The sequence below is a fragment of the Poecilia reticulata genome, chromosome 9, assembly GCF_904066995.2.
Source record: "Poecilia reticulata chromosome 9, P_reticulata-male-v2, whole genome shotgun sequence".
NCBI lineage: Eukaryota > Metazoa > Chordata > Actinopteri > Cyprinodontiformes > Poeciliidae > Poecilia > Poecilia reticulata.
The window spans coordinates 17853335-17867397 of record NC_088838.1 but is presented as its reverse complement, the minus strand read 5'-3'; the positions used below and the strand labels follow the sequence as shown (position 1 = coordinate 17867397).

The following is a 14063-nucleotide window of genomic DNA, read 5'->3' as shown; positions in this document are numbered from 1 at the left end:
CAATATTTTGAAACACTTAATGTCAGTGAGGTAGGGCTTTAGCAGAAGTAGCATCTTTTATTTTTAATCAATGCTTAAGGTTGAATGTGTGTCTTAATGGGACTGCAGTGACAGCTGATTGACAAAGTGATGATTTCTAGTCTGTGTGTTGAGTTTGGGGTTGAACAAAGATGTCTGTGACATTTACAGGTTTACTGAACAAATACACTGCCAAAGTATTCATACGCCACTTTTCACCATACTACCTCAAACTACAAAGTGTAAACATAAATTCCATTAAATCAAGATTTATGCTGGGATATTGTTTCATAAACACATTTTATTTGAGGGTATCAGAGTAACCAGGCATTCAATTATGAATTCACACCTCTCCAAACGAACCGAGTTTCTAGGCAGATAAACTAGAGTTTGATTAAAGCAGATCAAACAGGGCTGGTGTTAAAGCACCCCTAAAGATGGCGGTGACTATTTCTATTTAGCAGTAGTTTTCGCAGAGCAATAACAGGAAATGTGCATGAAAGATTCGAGTATCATCAACAAAAGAGCAGAAACATGCAACTCGGGGTCAGGACAGGACACACCCTGAACCTAAAACCATCCCTGTATTCAAATATGACGACATTGTCGTTGCATGCGGAGATGGCCTCTCGGAGAGTGCAGCTGAAGAGCAAACCACGGAAAGCGTAGTTAAATTTCCCAGAGGATTAATGACGTGAACAAAGTGCAGTGGTCAGTTTGCACTTCTCTACCAAACCTTCTTCAGTATTAGAGCAGGTTGAAAAACCAAAGAAAGGGATGGACCTAGGTTTGTGACCGCAATGGATGAAAGCACTACTTAGCTTTCTTTCACAGCATATCTTCTTGTCTATTTTCTATTCAAATTTTCCACCCTTCTTAGCTTCCACAAACTGTATTAGAAATCCAAATGTTTAACCAAAGCAATGTTTTGAGTTCAGGTTTTGCCCGAACACGCTGCCAGAAACATGCAACACCTACTCAGCGGCTCTCCCAGAGAGCACAGCATGCTCTGCAAAGACACAACCTGCATGTCATTTCCTGTGGGACAGCAAGGGGCTGTACACAGTCGCTCCTGTCCTCCAAGCCACCCCCATGCTCTGGCAGGCGAAGACGAGGGGGCAGTGAAAGCTTTCCACCTGGGACGCCCAAATGCCAGTTTGGAGGCTTTGGAACAAGGACCCTGCTTTTGAACCCAAGTCCTGCTGTGACCAAATCTACAGTAGACTTCCTCCTTTTCCTCCTCGAGCTCACCTCTCGGGGCTGTGAGATGGCTCAGCCCCCTGTGCGTGCAGCAGAAGGCGGAGGGGCAGAGGGAAGGCATGGCTCTGTGGGACACCGACAGCCGGAAATGATTCTCCGCGTGCCAGCGCTGAGACACCAGCGCAGCAGAAAGAGGCTGAGTTACGGAGGAGGTAAGATTAATACAACAACTATCATGTGGCCGTCTCTCTGAATCTAACTGCGACTCTAAGGTTACGTTTACACGAGACCGCTGCCTGGAAGCTGCCGGTATTTTTGGATGTTGAGTGGGAAAAAGTTCCACGTTTAGATGGCGCCACCAAGACAGATTGAGTCAATTGTAGTTGACATGCCAGGCCACTAGACGGCGCTGTGATTTTAACATGTCATCAAACGTACAAGCACTTTTGAGCGCTTTTGAGCAGCACAATCATACAGCACAATGCTAACCTCCATTGTTTTTTGTTCTTATCTACTCCTGCACAGGTAAATAAAATCTAGCCATGCGTTCTGCGCATGTACACTTTCACACCTTTGGAGTACTTTCACACCTCCACAAGGGGGCATTACAGAAAAGTTTCACTCTGAAACCTGGCTTCAAAAAGTGCTGGTGTGAGAGACTCCGGTCACTGTTCTTGTGTAAACGAGTGGCTGGATCGCAACAAAAATGTTAAATGCATGGATTTCACAATCTAAACATCTGGTGAAAACGCGATTGCAGCAATCCGTCTAGTGGGACTGCCTTAGTAGACATTGATGAAGGGAGTTATGGATCCTACGGATAGCCGACTGTCACCTTTTAACGCAAGAACCTCCTGACCTCTGCTTCTGCTTCAGCAGAATGGGGAGTAATGACAGTTTCAGTGGGCCTCCTGTGGAATTTCAAATGGGAGTGAGAAATGAGGTGGTTCAATCAGTGGGAAAAGGTCAAGTGCATGCAGATTCGCTCTCCCTCGCCGTCTCCATTCCTTTTCCCCCAGTTCTCTGCTGAGGCAATCAGGGTAAAGGTTGTTATTTCTGCTGCTGCAGCCGCCGGTGACCATGCTTAAATATTCATCTGAAAAACACTCCCCATCTCACTTTTTCTCCCAGACAGCAGCCGTCTAGGTGCTGTGCCGCAATCTGATGTGGCCGGCTAATTCTGCTGTTATGTTCCACACCGTCTCAGAAAAACGGAAGAGGAGAGTTGGCTGGAGGTCGTTACCTGAGCATATTACCTCGGTTTAGGGGAAGAGAAGCAGCTAAAAAGCAAAGTCAAACTAATGGCTCTGGCAGCTTTGCCTGCAGAGGCACAGGGCTATTAGGAAAACTACAATTCCCTGGTGAACCTCTGTGTCATGTCCTGAGGCTGAGTGTGACAAGGCCCGGTTGTCTCTGTCGATCAAGCTCTAGGAGGGCTGAACCCGGCTTGACATGGAATGAACCTGGGATATCAGGCTCTGTGGGAAATTTCATTTACACCTGGCTGATTGGCACAGTGGGCCTCCAGGCTGTTGTCACAGAGGGTTATGGCTACAGGTGGGCTAGTCTGTTACCATGTGCAACAAGGCAGAGTTCGGGATAAACTCTACCCCAGTTGATTGGAGGCTGTATTTACCAGGAAACAACCTGAATTTCCCCCGGTTTCTTTCTAATTTAATTGAAAATGATGGGGTTATTTCATTCTAAAAAGTATACCAAATCACTAGGTTTGTGCTTGGACTTGAACACCTGGTTCAGACTGAAGTCTGAACCAGTGACAGGACAAATCTGGGAGCAGCGGTGAGCCGTGTGGTTAACAAGGGCAGCATCTACACTGAGCCCAGATAAAATGTGCACACACAATGTGACAGCTTCTCTCTGAGAAAATGTCATCCAGGCACAAATGCGACTGCTAAAGAATTAAACAAATGAAAACCTGCCGGAACCTGAAAAATAACCAGGCAGAAATATCTCCATCAGCCAGTCAAGTGACAGATTCTGGACCTGTTATTCTTAAGCTGACATGTGGCGGAGTAATTGGAGTCTGGGCCAAGAGGAGAGGCAGAGTGGCAGAGTCGAGGTGGGGGCTGGTGGGGTCTCCTGTCCAGCCGCCTCAGTGTTGCTCATCGCTGGGCCGGCTCAAGTCTCCTTTCTGGTACAGGAGAGATGTTTTAAGAGGAGCAGAACAGAGAAACTGTCTGAAGATCACATCCTTGAGTGGCCGGAAATCGGTGGAAGCTAATAATTTTATGTTTTTGATCAGTGAGTATAACCACAGATGAGTTCTGTCAGATAGCACTGAAAACAACACTCCTCTGTGTGGAAGGAAGACGATTCAAAATCGGCCGTTTTCAACATCAATGAGGTGTTTAAAGATGAAGCTGGAAGAAGCAGAAATGATGTAAGATGCTTCCTGGATGCCAGCTACTTTTAAACATGTAGCTACATTTCAGCAGGTTACAGATTACCTAAAGATGACCAGCAATTATAACAAGGGTTATTTTTTTTAGAGCTAATGCTTGTTTCACATTATTTTGTTATCTTTTGAGAGATCCATGCTCTCATTCTCTATCAGAAACAAATTTCAAAACTAATTTTAAATTTAGTAAGACTTACTGAGATAACTGTGCTAAATGCTACTACACAGTTTAAATGTTAGTTTTGTAATGGATTGTTGTGAAATATTGAAATCATGTTTAACTGCGGGGCTGTGGACCAGCGACTACCCTCTTTCACACAATGTGATGTTGCCTCTTGTCCTAATTATCGGTCAAAATAACAATAAAGCTTCTTTATTCAACATATAACAGCAAAAGGAGTTTTTATTCCAGTCATTTGAACACAGCTAATATTTATAAACAAAGGATATTGTAGGAATCTCTTTCAATATGAGACACGTTACATTTCCAGGCGTGCAAAAGATGCGTCTATACAGAAGGTAAATCAGTGATCTGGAATTGGCCACAAAAATTTCAGATCAGTGCATCTTGAGTTTAACGGTTTTGCCTTGAGGCTCTCGCATCAAAGGGTGACAATCAAGAGAAGAAATGGGTGAAAAAAAACGAGATGGCCACTGGCTCAGTATGGTTGGGGTCAGTGCCATCCATTCACCCCTTCTCTCCCCGCAGGGCCTCTCTGTCTCTCTCTCATCCGTCTGGATGGGTGCCCTCTCTCTGGGGCACGACACTGTGAGAAGCCCTGGCTCCGCTACCGTCTCTGCCTTTCATGTCTCCATCTAGGGCAACGGTATAGAGACGCGGAGCGGAGGACGGAGGAGAAGGTGGGGGTTATGGGGGTGGCTACAAATGTCACCCATAAGCGGGATTTAATTAAAAATGACAGGGGCTGGTGCTGGAGAGTGCAGCCACATATGCGAGGAATTTGGGTGCAGTGAAAGCAAGTGCCTATGATTTATAATTCAAGTAATGCTCTACACTCCTTTTAATTCTACAGCCAAAGAGAAAAATATCAAAAGGCTGCCCCTGTGAGGCTAATCCAATATGATATTTTTAAGGGCAGGCGGTCAATAGCTCTCTGAAAAGCCAGCTTCTCTGTCTCCCTTTCTGCTTCTGTCTTTTCTCCACTTGTCTGTCTCTCCCTATCTCACTCTCCTGCCTCCCTCCCTCCTTTCTCTCCCAGTGCACTCCTCGCTCTCCAGTACATCACCCCGCCCCTTTCAAAGCCCAGACTCGGAGCGGGCTGTGATAATGGAAACATCCCGCTCTCCGCCTCCCGTTTCTCCTGCTAAGCTCTGCGCGCTCGGGGGAAATTGATTGTCTGGCTAGCCGATCTGAGCGCTTCCAGCTGATGGTAGAGCCAGTTAAGTCCTTTTTTATTGAGGGTATGAGGGATTTTTAATGGGAGTCGCATCAATGAACTGTGCAGCCACTCAGCATCTGCATGCAGGGGTTTTTCTTAAAAAAAAAAAAAAAGCTTCTTCTCGTGCTCTCATCCCAACTACACACACACACACACACACACACACACACACACACACACACACACACACACACACACACACACACACACACACACACACACACACACACACACACACACTCTCAAAATGTTTCAGTAAAGGACAGCAGATGCAAATGGCACCGCTCACTCTTTCCTCCCTGCCAGGTAATCCCCCTCCAGTGCTCCCACTCTGTGCTGTCCTCTGCGGCCTGGGTCACCTTACCCACGACCAGACTCCATTCTAGCAAAATCTGGGCCACGACCAATCAGTCACGAGGACCCGGCTCCATGTGGCGACCTGAGTTTGCCCACTGCAGCAGCCAGACCCACTGTCTGCTTCTCTGAACCCCTTCTGGGTTTGGACGAACAATCGCCTTATTGAGGCCAAGTGCTGCACAGTGGTGGAAATCCAACACTAACCACCCCCTCCCACCCAAGGACAGAAAGAAGGCTATTATGTCCAAACATCCTCATTATGAACCTCGGACCCGGCCGCTGGAGCAGTCCTTCAATCAAAGGGTTTAACAGGTGGGGAAGTGGAGCTAGACATAGAGGGTCAGTAAGAGGGAGGGGAAAGGGAAAGACTGGAGACTGTTCTTTTTCTCTATTGATTTGAGTCCTAACTCACACTGGCTGCTCCTCAATAAAGAACCTTGAGAGGAAGTGGGCTAATCCTGTGAAATTGGAAGTGGGGAATCGATTAAGAGCACTATTGAGGATTTCCTCCATTTCTCCTTCCTCCCTCTCCGTCTCTTTGCCTTTACTAATTTTATTTTCAACAGTCCATCTTGCTCCCTCCCCCCCTCTCAGTTTGCCGTTCCCTGAAACTTCATTAGTGAACATCGGCGAACCTTTTCTCAGATAAGGAGCCACACCTTCCAACCGACCACAGAGCTTCATAATCTCAAGTTTCCTCTCTCTTCCTCTCTCTCTGCTGTAGCTCCTTGTGAATCATCCCCACAGATACAAGAAAAAAGTGAACTCCAGATCTGAGGACAAAAGTAGCACAGTCACCTTGCTGTTGCTGGTTTCTGTAACAGACTACTGAAGTGTTATTTGAGCAGAGAAGTAGCTGGTTGGTTAGCAAGAAGCCAAGTTACTACAGTATGAAATATTCATATAGATGAATGAATCTAGAGCCTTGCTAGAGTATCAAACGCTTTGAACACTCAGATTTTATCGCGTTAAAATGACAAACCTGAGTGTGTTTCAGCCGTACCATATATAAATATATATAAAAAGTCAAGCCAAGGTCATGAAAAGTTGTGAAATTGGATAAAATCGGAAAATGTAATTTTTTTTTACAAGAAAAAGTCAGAAAAATATGGCGTTATATTAATATTCAGCTCCTTTTCTATGATACCCAAAGATAAAATCCTGCACAGATGCTCCAGAGATCTACAGCTCAGGTGGGAGATTCTATTGAAAGTTGCACGGTTGGTCATGTGCACAATAAATCTGGCCTTTTTCCTTTTCAGTAAACGTATATCGTAATAAACACATTATCTGTAGTGTGTTTGCTGTAGTGGAAGCATCATGCTGTGGGACACTTTTCTTTAGCAGGAACATGGAAGCTGGTCAGAGTCGATGAGGTAGAGAAATGGAGGAAGTGCAGGTTAATCCTGGAAGAAAAACTGGATGAAAAGGAGCAAAAAGTGTGTTTCTGAAATGCCACATTTTTCAGCTTTTTCGCAATAAATAAAAAAATTAAAGCCATGTATCATAATTCTTCCACCTTACAATTTGTACTTTGCGTTGATATTTCAAAGAGATCCTGCTATTCTCACTCATTCTGGTTCTGTATCTTATGCCTCACTCGATAGATTATCCTGAATCATCTCTGTAGTCATGCTGCTGTTGGCTTAGGCTACAAACCGACAGCTTTTTCCCACTTTCTCCTTCTACTGCTCTCTAATTTGCATTACTTGTTATTTGAGCTGTCAACTTTGTGCATTGTCTTGGGGTTTTTCTCTCTCCAGGGCAGCTACATCTGGTCTAGTGTTATGTTTGGCTCCGGTACCTTCCTGGATGAGGCCATTGGCTGTGAGAAAGCTACCAACAACTAGTGGTTCTCTCACTCCTGCTATTAACTTTTTACTTTTCATGAACATAAAAAGTACTCCTGCACCTTCTATTTATTTTTTTGTATGTCCGCTTTGTCTCCTCAACTCCCCAGTCGGTCATGACTCGTCACAGATGGACTTTTACACAAAGTCAGGTTCTGCTGGGGTCTTTCCTCTCTACAGTCATGGCCAAAAGTTTTGAGAATTACTCAAATGTTCATTTTTACAAAGTCTACTGCTTCAGTTTTTATAATGGCAATTTGCATATACTCCAGAATGTTATAAAGAGTGATCAGCTTAACAGCAATTAATTGCAAAGTCAATATTTGCCTAGAAAATGAACTTTATCCCCCAAAACACATTTCAACTTCATTGCAGCCCTGCCTTAAAAGGACCAGCTAATATCGTTTCAGTGATTGCTCCATTAGCACAGGTGTGGGTGTTGATGAGGACAGGGCTGGAAATCAATCTGTCATGATTAAGTAAGACCACTGGACACTTTAAAAAGAGGCTGGTGCTTGGCATCATTGTTTCTCTTCTGTGAACCATGGTTATCTCTAAAGGAACACGTGCAGTTATCATTGCACTGCACAAAAATGGCCTAACAGGGAAGAACAGCTAGAAAGATTGCACCTCAGTCAACAATCTATCGCATTATCAAGAACTTCAAGGAGAGAGGTTCCATTGTTGCCAAAAAGGCTCCCGGGCGCCCAAGAAAGACCAGCAAGCGCCAGGACCGTCTCTTAAAAGTGTTTCAGCTGCGGGATCGGGCTACCAGCAGTGCAGAGCTTGCGCAGGAATGGCAGCAGGCAGGTGTGAGTGCATCTGCACGCACTGTGAGGCGGAGACTCTTGGAGCAAGGCCTGGTCACAAGGAGGGCAGCAAAGAAGCCACTTCTCTCCAGGAAAAACATCAGGGACAGACTGATATTCTGCAAAAGGTACAGGGAGTGGACTGCTGAGGACTGGGGTAAAGTCATTTCTCTGATGGATCCCCTTTCCGATTGTTTGGGACATCTGGAAAACGGCTTGTTCGGAGAAGACGAGGTGAGCGCTACCACCAGTCTTGTCTCATGCCAACTGTAAAGCATCCTGAAACCATTCATGTGTGGGGTTGCTTCTCAGCCAAGGGAGTCGGCTCTCTCACAGTATTGCCTAAAAACACAGCCATGAATAAAGAACGGTACCAAAATGTCCTCCGAGAGCAACTTCTCCCAACCATCCAAGAGCAGTTTGGTGATGAACAATGCCTTTCCCAGCATGATGGAGCACCTTGCCATAAAGCAAAGGTGATAACTAACTGGCTCATGGAACAAAACAGAGAGATTTTGGGTCCATGGCCTGGAAACTCCCCAGATCTTAATCCCATTGAAAACTTGTGGTCAATCATCAAGAGACGGGTGGACAAACAAAAACCTGGGAATTCTGACAAAATGCAAGCATTGATTGTGCAAGAATGGACAGCTATCAGTCAGGATTTGGTCCAGAAGTTGATTGCGAGCATGCCAGGGAGAATTGCAGAGGTCCTGAAGAAGACGGGTCAACACTGCAAATATTGACTTGCTGCATTAACTCATTCTAACTGTCAATAAAAGCTTTTGCTACTCATATGATTGCAATTGTATTTCTGTATGTGATGAAAACATCTGACATACATACATGAAAACCAGAGGGCAGCAGATCATGTGAAAATATATTTGTGTCATTCTCAAAACTTTTGGCCATGACTGTACGATCGCTCCATGCATGTTCAGTATGAGGGATTGCTGCGATGCGAGTGATTGTCCACGGTCGGTCCAGGAGGACTGAAGGCTGCAAGTCAAGGACTCAAAGCAATTTGCTGGGATTCCTTAGATAGAAATTTTTGAAACTACTTTGAATAATGAACTGACCTTAATGCAGTTAATGCAGTTTGAGGATGGATTGAACTGTTGAACTGTTTGAGGATGTGTGACTGAATTGAAATGACTGGTTTGCCTTGGGATTACATTTTTTTGTGAGATGACATATTTTTGTGAACTGATTCCTTGAAAGAATCCTTTGTAACTTTTGGGTAAAACTACTGGATTCAAACCCACTGTGCCCATCAGGAGGATTTACAATCAGCTCGAAGGAGCTCATGTGTTTTCCATGTAAACAGCAGCTGTAATACATTCAAGGACAGTTTACTGCAGAGAAAATTAACACTTCTCTCACTTATTAAAAAGGTGCTTATCTAAAGCGCCCGGGAGAAATTCACTTTCTTGATGGCTGCAGCTCTCTCTAATCCCAGCCGGGTCACAGCCAGCTCTGTGAGGTCTTTCACAGTTCTCCACCCTCGCTCTCCTCTGTCCCTTTACTGCATTTTGTGAGCAGACAGAGGACGGTGCTCGGGGAACAAACGCAGCAGCTGCCACGCTTTAGATGCGGCCGGCACGTCCAGGGCCAGACACTGTAAATGTTTACAGACCCTGAGGGTCAGCGGGGCCAGCGAGGCCCGTTAAACAGTGTCTGTTCAGCCCTGTTGTCACGACTGCACAATCAGCAGAGTTAAACAGCCTCCCCCACAATGAGTAGCCAAACAACTCAGCAATCCAAGGTCTAAGTGCAAATTGAATAAAACTGTTTAGAATTCCACAGGGCGGCGAGGGAACAAAGTGACAACAATGGAAACTTTTCGTTCACCTCACTGTCCTGGTGAACCACAGACTAAAGCAGATTAAACAGTAAGGACAAACACACAGGGTTCCTACACATCTGTCGAAGAGGCTTTTTCATTCTCGGCTCTCCAGATTTCTCAGTCTTTAATGGTCCTTGTGAAATTTAAAATACTAAAGATAAACATGCTTATGACAGGCATTTCTACAGTGTGGTGACAGAAGAGAAGAAGGATACAAGAAAGGAGAGAAAGGAATGTTCAAATGAAGGAATGGAAAGACAAAAGAAGGGCAAGAAGTAGGGGCACAAGAAGGAAAGGAGAAAATATGCAAGGATATGAGGAAGAAATTAAGTTGTAAAGGAAGGAACGACAGAAAAAAGGCAGGTGTTACCAAATGATATCAGAATGGATAAAATGAGGAAAGAAAGAAAGGCAAAAAGGAAAGAAGGAAGGACAGATATAAGGAAGAGAATAACAAAGCTTGGACACAAAGATGGGATTAAGCATATCAAGAATGAAAAAGAATAAACAAATGAAGGACCATTAGAAGAAAGGCCATAGCATTTAGACACACAAAGTCTCCAAGTCCAAATATTTTTCCGTACTCATCCAAACCTGAAAAATACTGAAATCAAATTCCAAAATTTTCCAGGCTTTCTCAGACTCTGTAGATCACCTAAACGTAGGCATCCTGAGTTGAAGCAGAGCCGAACACCTGACGCCCGCCAATCACTAGTGTTGCTAACTTACATTTCCGTCCGAGGACTTGCGGTGGCTCCAAGGTCTTGCTGACACACACCGGGTGCTGGGGCGGGGGGTTCTGCCTCCTCTGCAGACAGGCCAGCATGGCGAGGTGGGCACAGTATTACAGCCGGGGGAGTTCTGCGGACAACCTGAGTCAGAAGGAAAAAAAACAAAAAAACAAGGACGGATGTTAAAGCAAGTAAGATACGAGGTCAAAGCTGTGGATGGCCGGGCCTGGGAGCCACCGGGGGCTTTCTCACCGAGGATTTAATTGGGAAGCATGCCTACAGCTGCCTGCCTCTCAGCTCTGTGTGTTGAATGATAAACACACACCTGCAGAGTGTGGAAGTGGGGGGCGGGTGGGCACTGTTGACACGGGAGCAGAGCAGAGTCCAGAGCAGTCACTCTGCAGCTTCAAACAGCATATCCACACAGCCATTCAACCGCATCTCCTGTCTGTAGCTCCGAAAAAAAACCTTTCACAATCACAGAGAAAACAGCAACACTCAGCCACATCGGGCCACATTCTTTCCAGGGCAGTGTGGATGTGGTGATTGATGACGTTATCTATCGAAAGCAAAAAAAAAAAAAAAAGAAAAGGGAATGCTGAGAAAACAACAGTCGGTCTGCTACGACTTAACATGCAACAGCTCAGGGGGACTGTCAGGGAAGGCCTGGGGCCCCGAGCTGCGTCTGGATGCATGTGTTGAACTGTACAGTCGCATGTGAAAGTGTGTGTGTGAGCAGATGTGATGGGATGGGAGGGGAGAGACTGCCAGCCGTACATCAGGGCTAGTGACGGCACTAATCAATCTCCCTCTAGGCCATAAATCTCCAACTCTGCTCCCCGCCGCCACCTTCACTCAGGAACACGGAGGCAGAGGCGACTGGTCTCCTCTCAAAAAGCCCATCGCATTCCCAGAGGAAGCACAAGACGTGGTCAGATATAAATATGAATATATATATATATATATATATATATATATATATATATATGTATATATATATATATGTGAAAGAAAGCTGAATAACAACCCTGAACAATCAGAAACCATGGAGGGTATCATTCATCAGAAGCGTCGCTGTGTCACACAACACAATGATGACTGATTACAAAGTCTTCCACTTGCATTATGTGGCAGATAAAAGCAGCCGAAGCATCTATTTGAGCCCAGAAAGTGTTTTTATAAGATAAGGATCCAAATTTACTCCTCTATTTTTTTACTCAGCATGCTTTTACTGAAGCCCAGTTTTACCTACAATGGATAATGGTCACATTTATTTGAAAAAGAAAGAAAAAAGGACTGTGGCTTTAATCTTGGCACCGCCTGCGTGTGAGTCGCTTTTTTCCAAAAGCATCAGCACGAAACACTATTGTTTCAATCCAAGCCCGTCTCCTCCCGTATTAAAACGCAGAGCGGAGGCAAATATTTCATGTGTGCTTTCAGAGCCGGCGTCTCCGGCTACGACGCGTGGCAGAGTATTGAAAAATGATTTCTCACGCGCATGTCACAGCCGAGTCCTCCGCTATTTATTTTCTCAGTGAATCACTAAACGAACATTTAGCCACCTGCCATCGGTCCATTACTGGCTTTCATAGATTATCATTGTATTATGAAAGAAAACAATTGCAGTGATTACAGGATGAATTAATGGTGGGCCATGCAGCTCTGGGTCCTCTTCTTGCTCATTTAAAGGCTATACAAATGCAGAGCGCTGCTGCAAATGGTCGTAAATTTCAAGCAATTGTTGAAGCATTCAATCAAAAGAGCTCCACAAATGATGTGATGTACCATCATCGGTATTTGATCAAAGTGAGAAGTATGAAATGTCGTCTCATACTCATGCATGTCCAGGAACAATAAAATTGTGCTTTGCCCCACTGAACCCACAGCCCTCCACTAAAGGTATTTCCAGGCTGAACAAAGTGCAAGTGAATCGAATCTATTGCCTAAGTATTTAGCATAAATAATGGGTACTGAGTTGCAGTTGCAAGCTGTATTTTTACTGTGCTTCACATCCTCCATTGCTGCTTCGCTGAGTGACACGGAGCACAGCATAGTGCATGTGCAGAACTGTTTTGACATGCAAACATCACATTCATTGCGTGTTGTCCACACTGACTCCATACAAGAGCCTCGTCTGCAGAAGCCTCAAAATTACAAAATAGCATACCTATCATTTGTCTCAGTGTGAAACAAGTTCCCTCTGGCTGGCTATTTAAAAATAAGATAATAACAGTTTGAACGACTCTTCGAAAGGAACGGATCCACGTGATCTGGCTCCATTTAAACAGTCGTAAATCTCACCTCTGCGTCACAGTGTGAAGCTGACTCCTATGGAGAACCCAGCGTATGCTGCTTTTGGACTAAAAAGCACACCAGTGCTATAGATTTTTCACAAGCGCCTCCTAGGGGGCGGTAATGTGCCAGTTTGTCAACTGTCTGCTCACGGGAGGAAAGGAAAGTGATAAAAGTAAAAAGTAAAGTGACCTCACACACACAACAATTTGTTATGTCTGTCCTTGGGATAAATAATCAAATAATAAAAGACAAGAACCATCCATACACTGTAGTTCTACAGACAATCATAAGTGTTGCTGTACTTCTGGTTTGATCTGAGTCAGTTTTCCCTTTCTGGTGTCTGTTTGGAGCCAGGCTTTGAAGGGGAAGCATTGCTGTCACAAAAATCTGGTTGGACCCCAGTGGGCAGAAAACACAACAAATAGTCATGAAAAACATGGGTTATAGATGAGACAGTGTTACATTGTGAAGGATTGGAGGGTTTCAACAGTCATAATCATTAATAATCATTCAATTGTCTATGCAGTACATTCTGTCCACACATCTGGCTATATGTGTTTAGTTTAATTAAGTTGTTTCTATAAGGATGAATCTCTAATTGGTTTTAACGATTACCATGATAAAATGTTGTAACTATGAGCAACCCTTATAAGTGTGTTTGTGTTTAATTGTTCATCAAATGCAGCATTTTAAACACTTTAGAGCACATGGAAGCAGAAAGCAGTTAAATTAAAGAAGTGATATTAAATCACCAAAGACAACAAAATGTTACATTTGAACCTTGCTATCCACAGACACATTTCTGAAGACTTTGTTTCCCCCTCTTTTCTTAAAACAAAAGTATTCCTCTGCTTCTAGCTGATGAATACTGGCTGCCAGTGCTAAATGAGCTAACTATTAGCTGGATGTATTCAGTATTCAGGAGCGTCTGTGTTTGTTTTTTTACTTGTTACTTTTTTGTCGCATTTCTTGGACTTCTGCTCCTGTAGCTAGAGGTCTGGCTAAACTCAGCAGAACAGCTAAAATACCAGGCTGAAGGACTTATACAAGTTAGACAAGAGTCAAACCTTCACAATAAGAGGCAGGGGTGCAACTACACATTATTCAGGTGGATGCGAAAACACAAATTGCCCCCCCT

The 14063-nt window shown here is 44.4% G+C and overlaps 1 protein-coding gene across 1 annotated transcript in view; it reads right to left on the bottom strand.

Annotated features, from left to right (window-relative positions):
- The window catches only part of fam222aa (family with sequence similarity 222 member Aa), a 74718-nt gene that overhangs the window by 27067 nt on the left and 33588 nt on the right, over positions 1–14063 (bottom strand). The window contains exon 2 of the mRNA XM_008418709.3: positions 10629–10771. Coding sequence (XP_008416931.1) covers positions 10629–10725 — 97 coding nt within the window. The 5' untranslated portion in view covers positions 10726–10771. The remainder of the gene's footprint in view (positions 1–10628; positions 10772–14063) is intronic.